We start from the raw sequence: 19,365 nt of genomic DNA on the forward strand, positions 1-19,365 counted from the left end.
GTTTGGATTGCTTTTTCCCCTTCCAGCTGATAATTTTTCAACCCTTATATTGCTCCTAACAAATTGTTAGAAGCATATTTCAAAAAATATTTATTTTGGGGGTTTTACTTAAAAGTATTTGCAGGTACAGCAATTGTCAGTTTTAAAACAGTTGCCTAATCAGAAGAGTCACGTAAGATTATGTAAGAGTCTGTTTGCTCGTTGAATTTCTATACTTCCTAACAGCCAAAGTTCTCTAGATGAAGTATGCTGGTAACACATGCATGGGAGGGCAAAACATACCAACCTGTACAATATTATGCTGGCAGTGAAACCTGATATGAATTAGAAAAGTTTCAGGGTTCATACCATAGAAATGGAAATAACAATGGCTGTCCTAACACATAGTGTTAGGGATTTGCAATAAATATTAATGATGGACTGCAAAAATAATTATAAATCCTTATAATGATGATATGTTAATTCCAGGTAGCTGAAGAGTGCTACACCATGTGAGATTCATCACAATTTGGAGATAGCACAAATTATCTTCACATTATTTGGGAAACCCAGACCTCTATAATTTCTGTTCATAAAATTGACCTTGGGAACAAGCAGCGCAGAAACCTCACCTTTTTCTTAGTTACTGAGGTGTATTTTGTTTGTTTAGAATTTTAATATTCTACCTCATTTTATTTATTTCATTTATATCCTGCTTTTGTCTTACACTGAATTCACAGCGGTTTGTGTAATTCTTCTCCTCCTGCTCTCTATCTTATTCTCACAACAACAATCCTTTGAGGTAAGTTGGGCTGAGAGTCTATGGCTGGCCCAAAGTCACCAAGTTGGCTCCATGGCCTAATGGGGACTACGACCCAGATGGCCTGAGTTCCAGTACTGCACACTTAACTACTGCACTACATTTCAAAACCCCTGTAGTTTTCAGGGATGAATAAAGCTACAAGTCATTAGAAAAGATGAGCAATATCAGTTTAATTCCTATCTGCAGCTGTGCATAACAATGAAAGAAAGAGACCCTTTTAATATAATTAGAAATTGTATTCCAGTGCACACTTAAGATAGGACAAACCCAGTGGGACTTATTTCTCAGTAAAAATACATAGGATTGTATTGTAAAGTTACTAATTCTGTTCCTTTCTCTGTCACTTTTTCCTTTATAAGAAAGTTTGTTTTGTCACTTTTATCCCTGCTATAAGGCCTAATTCATTAATGAATGGAAGTTGAATACATTAGCTATTTAGACAGTCTTCCCCCACACAGGTGTTTCCAAATGTTTTAGACTATAATTAATCATCGCGAACTACTGATTATGTTGGATTGAACAAATGGGAACTGCATTCCAAGATATCAGAAAGGCTCTGTGTTGGGGAAGGCTTGTTTAAACTTTTGTGCCTATCAAATAAGCTGATTCTACTTTTGAATTCAAATGTAGGACTGAATAATAGTGCTTCTCTTGGATATATATCAAGAAACAAAAGAAACTTTTCTGAGGAATAATGGTAACATACTATTTATAACAGTTATACATTATAGTACTGCTACTTTCCCTTAATTATCAGTCCTTTTAAAAATAGGACTGAACACCACATTTAGGTGTCATTTTATAAAATGTCATAAAAATCAAAGCTAAGGAGGACTGAATGGGTAGCACAAGAGACCTGAAAGTAATCTGGGTGGGTGTCAAACCACTTGGGGTTTTATGCAGTTGGTGACTATTTGTTCTATTAGAGCTTCTTTCAGTCACCAGCAAAAGCATAACAGTCTTAATTCTCTGAATGCTGAGATGCAAAATTAGTTTGGCAGATAGCTACATGAGAGAGGCCTTCTTAATTGTAGCATTCTGCTTCTGAAAAGACTGGTACAAAGAGACTCACCAAGCATGTAGGGAAGGATTTTTCTGTTCTTCCAGACATTTTAGAGACTTCATTTCTAATTCTCCCAAAGAACACTAGTTATTGAGCACATTAAAAATATATTTTTTTAAAATTATGTATTGCATATCATTGGAACTGTTGGGGTAACTAGCTAATACAGTGTGACCTTGGCTCACAAATGCCTCAGTTCACAACCAAATTGGGCTGCGAACAGAAATTTCAGAAAAATTTTGCCTCAGGTTGCGAACTCTGCATTGGGTGACGACTACGATCATGGCCGTGCTGCCGCACTAACACGATCATGATTGCTCCGTCTTCCCTGCATGAGCGTGATTGCGATCCACCCACCTTCCCTGCACAAGCATGATTGCGATTGCCCTTTCTTCCCTGCAAGAGCGCGATCGCAGCCATGTCCCCACCAAGCGTGATCGCGCTCGTCTTTCCTGCACGAGCACGACTGCGGTCATCTCCCCCCCCCCCGCAACACGATTGTGATCGCATCATCCATCTTCCCTGCATGAATGCAATTGCCCCGTCTTCCTTGCACGAGAACAATTGCGATCATGGCCATCTCCCCCCGCGAGCACGATCGCTATCACACGATTACAATTTGGACTCTCCCTCCAAACAATAAACTCCCCCCCCCACCTAGGTTAGTGTTCTCTACTGTACTGTACTTTGTTACTTTGTTGTTCTTTGTTACTTTGTTTCAATTGTTTGTGATAAAAAATATTTACAGAATGGATTAACCTTATTTACATTGAACCTTATGGGGAAATTTGACTTGGCTCGCAACCAAAATCAGCTCGTGACCATGTTTGTAGGGGTCAGAACGGATTAACCTTATGGGGAAGTTTGACTTGGCTCATGATCAATTCAGGTTATGACCAGAGTCACGGAACGGAATAAGTTCATGAGCTGAAGTACCACTGTATTTTGAAAAACAAAAAGGACTCCTAGAGCAAATGTCAAGTCACACATTTCTAAAAACCAAGAATAAGTTAGTCTGCTGAGATTCTTTGGACAACATTTTCATAATGGGATACCAAAACCAAGAAAGCCCTATATCTCATAAGCATAGCTATACTGCAGGGCTACTCGCTAAATGGCTTCTTCAGACAATCTTAAATTGCAGCAAGATACATTAGCTAGTTTCAGATAGCTAGAAAACTTAGCTTAGAAGATTATTTGAACACCAGGTTGAAAACAAAGGATTAGTTGCAAACCAGAAATTCAAAGTTCTGCTGTGAACGAATCTTCTTTGATAAGCTGCTAACTTTGCCTCAGCTGCTTCTGAGAATGCAAGTACTACCTAACATTTGCTAGTGAAAGATTTCCTGATACAACAAAGTGCAACGTACTTTCAAGAACTAAAAAAACATGCTTTACAAATTTAAAAATTGTTATTAACACATCAAATATTTCTATGAAACACCCTTCCCACAGTGAGCTTAATTATCACATTACATGCAGATAATAGGAAATATTATGCAGTGTTTGAGAAGGTGCTACAGTTTATCAATCACACATTCATATAACAGCATTTCAGGTGACAGACCACATCTGGAGGAGAGGCTGCCAGTAAAAAAATAAAACCGCACCCATCCTCACTGTGGGCGGCAACTGCTTGGAACATATTAAATATTAAAAGAAAGGGGTCTCTGGTTTACCCAGTGTGGTGCCTGGCCGCTGCTAATTCCAGTTCTATATTTCTTACGTTGTTCCACTTTCCAGTAATAGTATCTAGAAATACCAGGAGGCAGTGGAAATTATATTGGATATTTTTGTACATGTTGTTTGACAAAAGCCCACATTGCTGTGAACAGCCCAGAGAGTTTTGGCTATTGGGTGGTATAAAAATGAGATATATCCTCCTCATTGGAAGGTAATGACAATTGATGTTAATGAGTTGAACCCTATTGTACTGGGTTCAAATACCAAATGGATCAGAGGGAAAACCCCTGAGTTTGTCATTCCAAACTACACTTCAAATTCACAATTAGTCATGCCCTTTCTCTCTCCAGTTATCTAAGCTAAATATCTTCATAGGAAACTTAATCATTTTGGTTGCCCTTTTCTGCACCTTTTTTGGTTCTATATACTTTTCAGATAGGATATTCAAAACTTTACCTGCTTCTCACAACATGCTAGGATTATCATAGGTTGTTTATCCTATGATAAAACACTGTGCATATGGATGCCATTATGAATATGCAATCTCCAATGAGGTCGCAGTGTGTCACATGAACTTGAACAAAGTGGCTTCTTTGAAGGTTAGACAACCTTCCATGGTTTTTAGTAGGGTTATAAACCCTACTAAAAACCTTGTATAACACACAGGGGTCAGGTTCAGATGGCATGCCTCAATCTCACTTGGGACTGCATATTTCTAAGGATAACCACAAACACCTGGCATATATTGCAATCCTTGGTGATCCTAGCAGTTGTGTGAACTGCTAGCGTGCCATAGATTTACACAGTTACAAAGCAGCTTGGTAAAGCTGTGGTCAAAGGGGAAAAAGCTAACATTGTCCCTATTCAGAAGAAAACAGAAACAGTCATGATAGACGAAATTAGCATCCTTCATTTCAGAAACAGATTTCTCATATAATCCCTTTTCATAAAAAAGAGGGAAAGATGCTGAATGAACCATTTTTTCAACCTAACAAATAATATATTTCAGTATATACAGTTAGATAGACTCACCACTAGTGAAAAAAATCAGACAATATTCCTGTATGCTAAGACAGTCAGTGGTAATGACAATATTGCACAATGAAGAAGAAGGCATCTGGGAAATGTATTTGCAAGAGGAAGAAAACATTTATTTCACCATTCTGAAACTAGTATTGCCTTCAGAACATGTAATACAAGCCACTTCACCCCAGAAGCTTCTTTGAGGTCAATGTGGACAGGGCCACTAGAGACACACAGTTCCCTCAATGTTTGGGTTAGTCAAGATGTTTGGTTGAGTTATGTATGTCCTAATGGAATCAAACAGCATACCACCTGACATACTATTACAGAAACGAGAGACTTCCCAGTAAATGCCTGCCTAACATTCAGCAGCAGGGAAATTTCTGTAGAAGAAAAACTACAGTCCATTAATGCTAAAAGCACACAGCAAAAATAAATGACTAAGGAGCACCATACTTTATAACATACTTGCAGAATATGTAGTGCATATAGAATCAATCTGAACAGATACCATGGCTGGTCCTGTTCTTATCTGTTTTGTCCTTGTATATCCTTATTGTTAGCTTGCCATTTCTGTTTCTTATATTCACAACTTAGTTATAACCTTTCTAAGGGATAAGTGTTTGACTGAGGGAAAGGCAAGGAAGGAGATATTTCTGAAGAAACCATTAATGGTCAGAGTGCCCTGCCTAGAGAAGATACATCACTTACTTCAAGGCTGAGGGCCACTTGGGAACTGCTTGGGGGAGGCCTTCCAAGTTTTAAGGGAAGGGCCTTAACCTTGCCAGTCTACTTACTACCCTCCACCAGAGCGATCCTCATCAAGAACACTGTTTCTGCACTGGTAATAGCAGGGAAGCCTCTCCTATCCCATATGATCCTATGACAATCCACCAGTTGGCTGATGCCTGGTCAGCTGGGCAGTAGGGAAGAGTGGCAGGGCATTCGTGATGTTCTGTGGGCCACAAAAATACTAAAGCAAAAAATCTAAGCCATAGATTCCCCGGATGTGCTTAAAGAGTGAACCCTATACTTGGAATCAGGTCCAGGTCTGTGAGAAGCAAAGCTATGGGAGAGGGCATAATTTGTAACAGGAATAAACAATGTAGAATAATAACTTAGCTTTGCTCCTATATATACTCCACTAGCTAGAGTACTAGCTGCACAGGAAAAGTAACTAGGGACAAGAAAAAGCAGCAGCATGGTCAAAATGTTAAGCAATGTTCTTCTCCACCATTTCCCTGATGCAAACTATCTCCTTCCTACCACCCTGCAGTTGTTTGAATGAGTCCTGAGTCTGCCATGTAATGTTTAACTCAGTCCTAATATAGGATGGAATATGAGAGGAACAGGATGAAATACTGAAAACTGGCTTACAAGGCTGAAGGAAAATGCTTTCTTCAAATTCAGAATTTAGAAGAATGGAGGGGATTTAAATCAGTGGCTTGCTGTTTAGTGCAACAGTTACTCAACCTTTTCCTGTTAAAATTTAAAAAAGGTTTGGAGTCATTCTTGCTAACTGCTGCAATTAGCAACAGTACAAGTCTGCTTCTGAGAGACTATGATTCCCTTCTCCCACAATGATCCATTAAAGATGCTACATTATGGTATGGATTCATTACAGATTGTTTTTTGGGGGAGGGGGAAGTGGGAGAAATGTATTCACCAGAGGGCAGCCACTGAGTTCTGCTGCCAAGCTGCTGCACCAAAAGGTAACTTCCACTAAAATGTTCACAAAATTAGAAAGATAGCTAGAGCACAGGTGGAGGAAAATTTGAGCCAAACACAGCCAAGAACTTATTATCAAGTGGTGGTAAAAGCGGCAAAGAAAGCATTCTTCTCCTCCAGCATTATGTTCTCTTTGTCCTGTCTGGCAAAGCTATTCTGAGTAGTTCGTGGCCTTTTACATGTGGGCCCAAAGAAGAATCAAGTAGAATCCAGGCACTCTTAGAGGAAACAGACCATCTGGATGGGGTAGAAACTGCCTTAGTCACACTGTGGAATAATCTTTGCCAGGAGAAAGATGGGGAATGCATCCCTGTTGTTTCTCCTGGACCTTTTAGTGGCTTTCGATACCATTGACCATTATATCCTTCTGGATAGGCTGGCTGAATTGGGAGTCAGAGGTACTGCTTTGCAGTGATTCTGTTCCTACCTGACCAGCTGGTTTGAGAAGGTAGACCTAGGGCATAGTACCTCAGCCCCATGGCAGTTCTGTCATGGAGTGCTGCAGGGTTCCATCTTATCCCCCATGTGGTTTAACATCAACATGAAACCAATGTGAGAGGTCTTCCAGAAGTTTGGACTGAAGTGTGATCAATATGCTAATGACACTCAGTTTACTTCTCTTTTACATCTAATCCAGGTGAGGCAGTGATGACTCTAAACCAGTGTCTGAGACGGGTGATGAACTGGATGAAGGCTAACAAACTGAAGCTTCATCTAGAGAAGTTGGAGTTGCTATTGGTAGGTGGTACCTCAGTTCAGGGAGAGAACAGGCACACAGTCCTGGACAGCACTGCACTTTTCCTAAACAACAGAATGTGGAGCTTGGGGCTGCTCCTGCTCCTGGAGTTCTAGGTGGCATCTTTGGCCAGGAGCACCTTCCATCAACTTTGGATGATATACCAACTACATCCCTATCTGGATAGGCAGAACCTAACAACAGTGATTCATGCTCAGGTAACCTCGTGTTTGGGGCTGACCTTGAAAATGGTCTGGAAACTTCAATTGGTGCAAAATAGGGCAACTTGTCTGCTGACAAGAATAGACTGACAACACATAAGCCCTGTCCTTTATCATCATCACTGGTTACCAGTTGAAGTCCAGGCCCGCTTTAAGGTGCTTACATTGACATATAAAGCCCTAAACAGCTTAGGGCCTGGATATCTGAAGGAATGTCTACTTCCGTATACACCGACCTGGACCCTAAGATAATCTATAGAGGTTCTTCTCTGTGAGCTCCCTTTAACAGAAGCAAGGAAGGTGGCAATGAAATGAAGGGCCTTCTTGGTTGTGGCACCCCAACTGTGGATTCAGTTCCTCAGGGAGGTGTTTCTGGAGCCAACTCTTTATACATTTCAGCAGCAGATCAAAACCTTTTTATTTTCCTGGTATTTTAATGGTTAAATATGATTGATTTTATACTGGTTTTTATTCACAATGTCATTGGTATTACCATGGAATAACTGTAATTTTGGTGATACGTATTATTCATTCATTCATTCATTCATTCATTCATTCATGATGTTTGAATTTTGATGGACATTGTCAATGGCTTATTAACATCAAAATTATTTATATTATGTCTTTATGTTTTTATACTTGCTGTACACCATTCAAAGAGTTTTTTCACTGAATGAATGGTATATAAAAGCTGTAAGTAAATAAAATGTTTTGCCCCCCGAAATCACCCCACCCAATTTCATACCCTACCTCCTGCAATTTTGGATCCAAGGTTTGCAGAGTCAATTTCATAGCCTAGCCCTACCTATACACAGAGCAGGTTGTTCAACTTTGGGACTATTTTCATTCCCCAGAGCCCCACATGAGTCTGCAGTCTTCTCTGTAGCAGTTCGGACCAACAAGGTTAAATTTAGCTTGTTTCCTTTTGGCTCTGGCCTCTTGGCAGAGCAGCAGAGGCACAGGCTGGGAGAGAGTGCTGAGTGGCCAGGGGACTGGCGAAGGCAAGGCAGGAGCTGGGCAGGGGAGCAGAGGGCCAGGAGCAGCGGAGAGGAAGGGGGCGGGGCCAGAGAGGCTAGAGGGGCCAGGAGGAAGCGGGCAGGCGGGGCCACCGGCCTGAGGGACTGATAAGGCCGCGCTCAGCCACTGCCAGCCCTTTTGGCTCTGGCCTCTTGGCCTCGTGGAGAACAGGTGAAGTTCCAGAGGACTGGAGGGTGGCATCAGTGGTCCCAATTTTCAAAAAGAGTAGTAGAAAGGACATGGGGAATTATGGACAGGTTAGCCTTACATACATTGTAGGAAAAACAATGGAAAGGCTCATAATAGAGAGATCTAGTGATGCTAGATAGGGAAGGGAGGCTGACAGCCACACAACACGGCTTCCGCTAAAACAGGTCCTGCCAGACAAACCTTGTGGAATTCTATGACAAGGTTTTGAAATGGCTAGATGGAGGGGATGCAGTGGATGTGGTATACCTGGATTTCAGCAAGGCCTTTGACAGAGTGGCCCATGATATCCTGGTGGAGAAACTGAGGAGTTTTGGGATACACCAAAGCACTGTCCGGTAGATTAGGGCATGGTTGACGGACTGAAAGCAGAAGGTAACCATTAGCGGGGAATCATTGGGATGGCGGCCAGTGACAAGTGGGTTCCCCCAGGGCTCTGTCCTGGGGCCAATCCTGTTTAATCTTTTCATTAATGACATGGAAGAAGGGGTGAACAGTCTGCTGGTCAAATTCGCAGACAACACTAAAACTGAAGCAGTGGCCACAACTGTGGAGCAGGTACTCCAGATCCAAAAGGATCTGGACAGACTACGGAAGTGGGCAGGAGACAACAGGATGACGTTCAATGTGGATAAGTGCAAGGTCTTGCACTTGGGGCATAGGAATAGCTGTCGTAAGTACAGGTTAGTTGACAAGTGGCTGGAGAGCAGCACTTGTGAAAGGGACTTCGGGGTATTGGTTGACTGCAGGCTAAACATGAGTCAGCAGTGTGATGCGGTGGTCAAGAGGGCGAAGGCCACCCTTGGTTGCATAGCCAGAAGTGTGGCTTCTAAATCAAGCGAGGTATTACTACCACTGTACACGATTCTGGTGCGCCCGCAACTGGAGTATTGTGTTCAGTTTTGGGGCCCCCATTACAGAAAGGATATAGTCAGGTTGGAGTCAGTGCAGCGTAGGGCCACAAGGTTGGTGGCCGGTTTGCAGGGAATGCTGTATGAGGCGAGACTGAGGGAACTAGGTCTCTTCAGCCTGGAGAAGAGGAGACTCAGAGGGGGTATGTTGGCGACATACGGGTATGTGAGGGGGTGTCACATGGAGATGGGTAGAGACCTATTCTCGCCTGCAGAGGAAGGCAGGACACGCTCCAATGGAGCAAAGCTCAGGGAGCCAAGGTTCCATTTGGATGCCAGGAAGCATTTCCTGACAGTTAGGACCCTGAGGGTGTGGAATGGGCTTCCATGGGAGGTTGTTGAGGCCCCATCGGTGCGGGGGTTCAAGGATAGGCTGGACATGCACATGGTGGGCATGTCGTGAGCGGAGCCAGCTGGTGCCGGAGGTCAGACTAGATGGCCCAGGAGACCCTTTCTGACTCACTCTGTTTCTATGTTTCTAAGATAAATGTAATCCCTTTGGCATTCTGTAGCCACTAAAGGATGCTACAAGAGCCAAATTTAGCTTCCAACCAATTCCAAGCAAATTTAACAAAAAAGGTGGCCATTTTGGTGTTCCATAGCTGCTACTGATGCAGGTTTGGGTACTGTTTTTATTTTAAGTTGGGGTCACCTGAGGCATGCCAGGAAATGTACTAGGGCCACATGTTGCCCACCATTGATTTAAAAAGATGTATGCGAGGGGTATACAACCTTTTTGAGCTCAAAGGTCACATGTTATTTTGATTCAAGGCAAGTTCACAGACATGCATACATATGTAAAGCACACACACACATGCACTCATATGTAAAGCACATCCAGACATCCCAGATATCCTGATATAAATTAATCTTTCCTCACTGCTAGCAGTAACATGGAAAGAGCAATCTCCAGGGAAAGGAGTGGAGAGTCAGTGGAGAGATTGTACAGGCCTTGTGGGTCACATGTGTCCCTGGGCCACAGGCTGTATATTCAATACAGGGCCAGAGCTGGAGCCAGATCTGGAGCGGGAAAAGTGAATTAAGCATTTACGATGCAAACATAGCTCTGAGTTTCTACCTGTTGCTAGAACTGTTATTTCTCATAAATGGTTCTCTCCAGCCTTTCCTTAATAGGTACAGAGCATGCATATATTTGCTGCTAAGGATGATGGAACCTGTAATCTCAATCCAGACCCTAGGAGCAAATACATTTAGCCAAGGTATTGCAAATGCTTGAAACCACCATCATGTCTTTTGCTTGCCCAAGGCAAATTTCTGGGAAGCTTTAGAACAAGGGAAATAAAAAGTAGTGGCAGGTTCTTCTAAAAACATTCTTGATTACTCATCAGCATCCCTAGGCCGATGTAAAACAAAATTACAACAATAGAAAACTACAAATAAGGTATATGCACAAAAAAAGTTTTCCTGACCTGCTGCTGTCTTTGCCGCCTTATCTGGGCAAATTGGGACATCAAAATTTGCCGATCCAGTAATTCCATTCTCTGTTCTCTCTGTATATCCACAGTTGCTCCCATTCCAACTCTTATTTCACTGGATGGTTCTGGAGATGAGAAAATTGGTTCAAGAGTCCAAGCAAATATTCTTGCTACACCACTGGGTACACAAAGTACATTGTACACTTTTAACACACTACTGGTGTAGCACATTCCAGAAATCTGAAAGCAAAACAGAAAAAAACCCCACACTTAATAGTGCTGCTACAAGAATGACATATTGATAGGCAACAGAGAGATAACATTATCATTATCTTCTAAAAAAGCAAAATCTTCACACAATCTGATCTGGGCTTCACAATATTCTTTTAATGCCAAAACAAAAATTCAATTATTCTTGATTTTAGTGAATCATGAGTTTGTCAACAAGACTGTGGTTATTGTGGCAAGTAATTAAAGGAACAACCATTTTACTTTTCATGAAAAGTTTTAGTAATGTTTTAGAAATCTTCTTGAAGATGTAGTCTTCAAGGTGCATACTAACTCTTACCAGTAGCTAATTAAAATGTCTGTCACAGAGAAACGTAAGTCTTTAGTTAGAAAAGGCATGGAACGTGGCACAATAACTGGTGCCTGCTGTACAAAATTCATCATCATCATCATCATCATCTTCATCATTTCCTTTCCCACAAAGTGCATAGGGCAGCAAACTTCTGCCAATGAATCCTATCCATGGCAGTGTCTTTGGCATCTTCCCATTTAATGTCCACTGCCTGTAAGTCATCTTTTAATGTCTGATGCCAAGTTTCTCACAGTCTTCCCTGCCTCTGCTTTCCCTCTGGTGGGTCCTATGTTTAACAACCTGGTCAGTTCCATTACCAGATAATCTCCACCAGCTTTCAAGAGTTCCGCCAGGATCTGGTCAAGGCCAACAGCTTTAATGCACTAATTGCATGTTGAATTTCATTGGTGATAATCATGCCCAGTTCAATGCCAGTGATGCAATAGAATCAGCTTTACTAAAATCATAGGTCATACTATTTATTTATTTAAAACAATTGTCATTGTTTTAATGTATTTTGTATTCAATGTTGTAAGCCGCCCCGAGGCCTTGACAAGGGGCGGCATAGAAATGTTTTAATAAATAAATAAATAAAAATAAAAATAAATAAAACTTTTCTATACCATACCATACTTAGATGTCACAAGACAGTTTACAACAAATTAATTCTAAAAATAGAAATAAAAATGACAGTTGCCCAGCATCCGATGTTAAAATATAAACCCACTAACTAAAACAAGCTAATGATTAAAATACTGGGAGCATAAAAACATTTTCACCTGACGCCAAAAGGAAAGAAGTGTTGGTGCCAGGTGGATCTGTCTGGGGAGCAAGATCCACAATCAGGGTGCCACTGCAGAGAAGGCCCTCCTCTGGGTAGTCACCCTCTTGATCGCTTTCAAGGACGGCTTCTGGAGGAGGGCCTCTGACTCAGATCTCAAGGGGCGGGAGGTCACATGGGGAAAAAGGTGCTCCTTCAGGTATTCAGGACCCAAGCCGTTAAGGGTTTTTACAGGTCATCACCAGACTTCAATCGGTAGCCAGTGTAGACAGTAGAGGACCAACATTATGTGTGAATAACTGCCAGTCCCCGTCAATATCCTGGCAGCTCTATTCTGAATCAACTGAAGTATTTGGACCATCTTCAAGGGCAGCCCCATGTAGAGCACGTTACAATAATCCAGTTGTAGCTATGGGAAGTTGCCATAGCGTGGGTCACTGTTGGAAGGCATTGCTCATCCAGGTAAGGGCGCAGTTGGTGTATCAGCCGAAACTGGAAAAAAGCACTTCTTGCCACTGCTGCCACCTTGGATTCCAGGGACAGCTCCGGATTGAGGAGCACTCCCAAACTGCACACCCTGTCCTTTAGGGGGAGTGCAATCCCGTCCAGAACAGGGCAGATGTCATTCACCTGTAGGGCTGAACCTACCAACCAACCTACCAACAGGACCTCTGTCTTATCTGGATTGAGACTCAATTTACTGGCCCTCATCCAACCTATTACCTTGGCCAGGCACCGGCTAAGGACAACCACTGCCTCACCTGGATTAGATGTAAAAGAGAGATAGAGCTGGGTGTCATCAGTGGTGGTGACTCCACAGCCCAGTCACAGTACTGGTGACTTCACAGCCCAAAGCTCCAGATGACCTCTCCCAGCAGTTTCATGTAGATGTTGAAAAGCATGGGGGATAAAACGGAACCCTGCTGAACTCCATGGCAAAGTTGCCATGTTGCAGAGCCACAATCCCGCAGCACCACCTTCTGGAATCGGCCAGCCAGGTAGGAGTGGAACCACCGCAAAGCAGTGCCTCCAACTCCTAACCCAGCCAGCCTATCCAGAAAGATACCATGGTTAATGGTACCGAAAGCTGCCGAGAGGTCCAGGAGAACCAACAGGGACGCACTCCCCCTGTCCCTCTCCCTGCACAGGTCATCGTACAGGGTGACCAAGGCAGTTTCCATTCCATAGCTGGGCCTGAAGCCAGACTGAAATGGGTTGAGATGGTCCATTTCCTCCATGAATTCCTGTAGTAGTCTGGCCACCACCTGCTCGAGCACCTTGCCCAAGAACAGGATATTAGCCACCGGTCTATAATTGGTGGCTATCTCTGGGTCCAGGGATGCTCTCTTGAATCAGCAAACCACTAGGATACTAGCAGTTGGCTGATGCAAGGTTTCTTTGAAATGTTCCACCCATCTTGCCTCTTGTTCTTCCATTGTGAGCAAAAGTTTCCTATTCTTGTTTTTAATGGGAACATCAAGACTGCCTCCCACATTGGTTAGATCATGAACAATATGGTATAGTACCTTCATGTCACTCCTATCCGTTGCCTCTTCTGCCTCAGTACCCTTGCGTTCCAACCACATGCCTTTATCGGCAGCGTGGGCATGAGTGGGCATGCAGGAGAGGAATCTTTGCCATTTCATAGGCCAGGATAATGGTGCTGGACATTCACTTTGACAGCCTTTGGCTTGAAACAGGCTCCCCTGCCTTGTGGCCTTTATAGCATCTGAACAGACAATCAGTGGCGCAGTGACTCCATTCGGGTTTTGCAAAAGGCAAGGGCCCTGCAGACATCGAGGAGATGGAGCATGGCCCCGATCAGTGTGGCAGGACTGCAGAAGAAGGTGGGGAGGACAATGTCCTGGTTGACATGGAATGGAAAAGTCACTTTAGCAGTGAAGAGTGGGTCCTGGTGGAGGATGACCTTGTCCCTGTGGAATGTGAGGAAGGGAGCATTGATCTGAAGCGTGGCTAGCTCGCTGGCACAGCAGGCAGATGTGATGACTTTGGGGAACACAGTCTTCCAGGAGAGGAGGCGGAGGTCTGATGTAGCCATGGGTTCAAATGTCCTCCTTGGTGAGGTATTGGAAAACTACAGAGAGACTCCAGGAAGGAGAGCAGGTCCAGACAGAGGTGGGGGAGATGTTCCGGAGGCCCCTGAGAAAGCACTGTCAGTGGGTGGGAGAACACAGAGGACCCTTGGATGGGAAGGTGAAAGTAGGAGATGGCCACAAGGTGGACCCTCAGGAAGGAGGGGGAGAGGCCTGTGGTGAAGTAGGTCTGCAGGTACACTAGGATGTGTTCAAAAGTGGTGGAGCAGGGGTCAAGGCTCTAGTGGAAGCAGAGAATGCCTTCCATTTTGCTAGGTAGGACCTGCAGGTGGAGGGCTTGAGGGTGGCCTGGAGGATGGAGGCAAGTGCAGGGGGGAGTGAGCCATAGGGGTCCACTACCCTGTGACCCTCCAGGCTGTCAGGTGGAGAGTCCTGGTGTCAGGGTAGAGCACCCTGCCTCCATCCTGGGGCAGGAGGTTGTGCTGGAGAACAAAGGCAGAGGAATGTCTGTCTGGAGAGGAAGAGAAGGAGAGGGAGCCACAGCTGCCTCGGCCTCCAGGAGGGTAAGCAGGATGCAGTCCATCTTGTCCCTCTGGATTTTGCCTGAGAGTGAAGGCACAGAATAGGGCATCTCCCCACTTGAGGAGGAAGGCATCCCCCATGGATGCTGTCCCCTGTTCTGCTCTGGAGCAGAAGTGTTCACATTTGGCATTCTGTGGGTTGGTGAAGAGGTCCATCGCGGAGTGCCCCCATTTCTCGCAGTGTATGAGAAAGACAGAGTTCCCACTTCTGGGATGGAGGGGGAGTGGGTCAGAGAGTCTGCCAAGGGGTTTAGGTGGCCTGCTACATGAATGGCTATGATGGCAATGGGTTAGGGTTAGGGTTAAAAGCAAGAAACTGGGGTCAACTACTCAGTGTGGATGGCAAAGTGATAACAAATGACAGAGAAAAGGCAGAAGTGCGCAATTCCTACTCTGGCTCAGTCTTCTCTCAAAAGAACATCTCTGACCTTCCTGATAAAGGAGAAGTACAAGTTAATGGAGCAGGATGGCAGCTCAAGATTGGTCAAAGGATCATCCAATGGGGCTGAATCAGTCAAATCTCCAGGGCCCAATGAACTCCAGCCCAGAACCATAAAAGAACTGGCAGAAGAACTCTCAGAAATACTACCTATAACCTTTGAGAAATCATGGAGGATAGGGAAGTGCCAAATGACTGGAGAAGGGTAAATGCGGTTCTCATCTTCAAGAAAGGAAAAGAACACAGAAACATAAAAACAGGGCGAGTCAGAAGGGGTCTTCCGGGCCATCAAGTCTGACCCCTGGGAACCTGAGAACTAGACCAGTCAGTTTGACATCAATCCCTGGGAAAATTCTGGAGCAAATTATAAAGCAAACAATCTGCAAACACCTGAAAACAATGCCGTGATTACTGGAGGCCAGCATGGATTTTTCAAGAATAAATCCTGCCAAACTTACTTGGTTTTATTTTTTTGATTGTGTAACCTTCCTGATGGACTGTAGGAATGTTGTGGACATAATCTATCTTGACTTAAGCTTATGACAAAGTACACCATGATATCCTGATGGCAAACTAGCTAAAAGTGAGCTACATGGAACAACAATAAGGTAGATCTACCCTTGGCTAGAGAATTGGACTCAAAGAGTGCTCATCTTGAGAGGTTGGAACACTGGGATGAAAACAACAGAATGAAATTCAACTGGGACAAATGTGAAATTCTGCACCTAGGACAAAGAAACCAAATGCAACTGACAAATTAGGGAATACTTTGCTCAACACTACTGCAAATAAGAAGGATCTTGGAAATGTTGTAAAGCACAAGCTAAACATGAGTAAAAAATGTGATGAGGCTCGAAAAAGGGCAAATGCTATTTTGGGCTGCAGTAACAGATCACTTCTAAAACATGGGAACTACTAGTTCTCCTTTACTCAGTACTAATCAGACCTCACCTAGAGTATTGTGTCCAGTTTTGTGCACTTAAGTTTTAAAAAGATGCAAATAAGCTAGAGAGGGCACAGAGGAAGGCAACAAGGAAGATTCAGGAACTGGAGGAAATGCCCTATGAGAAAAGATTGAGAGAACTGGGCATGTTTAGCCTCAAGAAGAGAAGAGTGAGAGGAGATATGATAACACTCTACAAGTACTTGCAGGGCTTCTCAATCTGTGCTTCTCAATCATCTTAGAGTGCAGGACATGAAACAATGGGCTCAAGTTACAAAAGCAGGTTGCTTACCTGTAACTGATGTTCTTCGAGTGGCCATTTGTGCAGTCACACATATGGGTACTGCGCCTGCGCAGTGCCTGTGGCCAGAAGATCGATAGCTAACGGTTTTTGGCGGGAAGCTCCGCTCCCCTACCCCCTGTGGCCTATAAAGAGCGGAGTGTCCGCCATTTTGTTCAGTCTTTGCGACCTAACGTATGATATCTTAATAATTTTAAATCTTTTTTTTTTTTTTTTTGTGTCAGTGCCGTAAAAAAGGGGGATGGTCGGTACCAAAGATGCCTTTCTCATTGACACCGAGCTGTTGATGCGTCCACTCACCGACACCGAGCGGGGCCGGCGGGTGGGTTGTGTGACTGCACAGATGGCCACTCGAAGAACATCAGTTACAGGTAAGCAACCAGCTTTTCTTCGTCATGGCCTCTGTGCATCACACATATGGGTAGGTTAACAAGCTTACCATCAAGGAGGAGGGAAGGTGTCCTCAGTGAAGAACAGAGGAGAGTACAGCTCTACCGAAGGAGCAGTCCTGTCGAGCTCGAACATCGAGACGGTAGTGCCCGGCGAAGGTGCAAGGGTTCGCCCAAGTAGCGGCTCGGCAAACGTCATCAATTGGAACCCCCACTGCGAACGCAGACGAGGTTGCAACAGGTCTAGTAGAATGGCTGCGGGGAACTGAAGGCAGTTCGAGCTTAGCTAACTGATAGCACAATAGCGTGGACTATCCACTTAGAAAGTCTTTGTGGAGTGACTGGATCGCCCTGATCCCTAGTAGAATATTTGATGAATAGCTTATTGCATCGTCGAACAGACTCCGTCCACGATCGGTAGAAGGCTAAGCAACGGCGAACATAAAGTGAGTGCTACGATCTTTCCAAAGGGGTCGACGGTGACGGGAAAAAAGCAGGCAGCACAATGTCTTGTCCTGTATGGAAAGGTGTAGACACTTTGGGTAAAAAAGATGGGTTGAGGCGTAAAACGACCTTCTCTCTGTGAAAGTTTAGATAAGGAGGGTCTATTCGAAGAGCGCAAAGTTCACCGGCCCTCCGGGCTGAAGTGACAGCTACAAGAAACGCTGTCTTCCAAGAAACCAATTGCAGATCCACCATCGCTAAAGGTTCAAAGGGGGCCTTCATAAGGGCCTGCAGAACTACAGAAAGGCTCCATGTGGGCATAACTGGTCTAATTGATGGGTTAAGATTATATAGTCCCCTCAAGAAACTCTTGAGGATAGGATGAGAAAACAGAGGTGATCCGTCGACTAATCCACTGTGGTAGGCTATTGCGGCTGTATAAACTTCAATGGACGACGGCTTCAATCCGGAATGGTGCAATTCCAGAAGGAACTGAAGAATTTGTTCGATAGATGAGAGGAATGGGGAGAACGAACGCGACTTGGCAAAGGTGGAAAAACTTTTCCATTTAGCCTTATATTACTTCCTTGTGAACGGCTTTAAGGCAGAGTCGATGATATGCTGAATATCAGGGTGCAAAAATGTCGGCTTCGAATTCGACGGGTCTTGTCTTGAACCGGATGGTGCAGAGAGATCAGAGAAAGGGGAAGCACCCGAGTGATTGGATTCGACAATTGGATCCGAGGTGGTCGAAGTCATCGTCGGTACCAATAGATTAACAGAAGCTGTCGGATTCGTAACTCTCGAAACTGTTGTCGGTATCGATGGAACGTCAATCATCGAATTCGCCATGCTGTTAGGTTCAATGAGAGCAAGTCCGGGTGGCGAAGTGTGCCGTCCACCTGTGTTATAAGATATGGGAGCGATGGAAGATGAAGAAATTCCCCGCAAGAGATGTCGAGTAGTTTCGCAAACCACGCTCGACATGGCCACCAAGGGGCAACTAGTATCCCCGATGCGCCGTCATGCACGATCTTTGCTATGACCTTCAACAGAAGAGGGATCGGAGGGAAGGCATAGAAATGCATGTTGTTCCAAGGGATCATGAATGCGTCCCCTAGGGACGCGTGTCCGATTCCCGCTCTCGAGCAGTAAGCCTCGCACACCCTGTTCTGTTGGGTAGCGAATAAGTCCACATCGGGGAACCCCCAGCGCCTGAAAAGGTGGTTGCATGTACGAGGGTCCAGTTTCCACTCATGAGAGGTGAACATGTGCCTGCTGAGAAGGTCCGTGTGCACGTTGTCTATGCCAGCCACATGAACAGCCATCAGCGCGATGTGTCTCTGAATGCACCAGTCCCAAATTTCCATCGAGAGTCTGGCTAGAGTTGGTGACTTCGTCCCTCCTTGTTTGTTCAGATAAAAAACGGTCGCTATATTGTCCGAGGTTATCTGAACGATCTGATGATGAAGGAGGTCCTCGAAAGAACGAAGGGCCTTGAAGACTGCCAGTAGCTCCAGGAAGTTGATATGATTCGTGGATTCTAGATGATTCCACGTACCCTGGGTAGATAGGCCAGAGCGTATCGCTCCCCATCCTAGGAGAGATGCGTCGGTGCTGAGGGTTATCGTAGGAGGTCGCGTCCTGAAGGGTGGATCACGGAAGATGGAATCCGAATCAGTTTGGACTGTGGCTCTCTTTGAGGGTGATACACCCTGTTGAAAAATAGTTGTAGTGGGAGAAGCTGAAGTCTGGCATGTGGAACCACGGCAACTGAGGACGCCATATGTCCCAGGACCCTCTGGATAGACCTTGCTGTGACCGTTCCCTCTCGTCAGATTCGATGGATAAGGCGAGCAAGAGTCTGCTGTCTGTCTTGCGGGAGGAAAGCTTTCTCCAACGTTGAATCCAAGCGGGCTCCGATGAAGGTGAACGTCTGTGTCGGGAGAAGAGAAGATTTCTCTGTATTAATACGTAGACCTAGGTCATCTAGTAAGGCACAGGTCTTATGGATGGCTGCCAAGAG

General features: G+C 44.5%; 1 protein-coding gene across 2 annotated transcripts in view; it reads right to left on the bottom strand.

The window, feature by feature from the left end:
• The window catches only part of UBAC2 (UBA domain containing 2), a 135,147-nt gene that overhangs the window by 13,790 nt on the left and 101,992 nt on the right, over positions 1–19,365 (bottom strand). The window contains exon 6 of one of the 2 annotated variants that reach the window (XM_044428570.1): positions 10,822–10,952. In XM_044428570.1, the coding sequence (XP_044284505.1) occupies positions 10,822–10,952 (131 nt within the window). Of the gene's footprint in view, positions 1–10,821; positions 11,068–19,365 lie in introns of both variants that reach the window. The other variant, XM_044428569.1, reaches the window with a different exon arrangement.

Source organism: Varanus komodoensis, unplaced genomic scaffold (genome assembly GCF_004798865.1).
Source record: "Varanus komodoensis strain SLA01 unplaced genomic scaffold, ASM479886v1 scaffold2, whole genome shotgun sequence".
Classification (NCBI taxonomy): domain Eukaryota; kingdom Metazoa; phylum Chordata; class Lepidosauria; order Squamata; family Varanidae; genus Varanus; species Varanus komodoensis.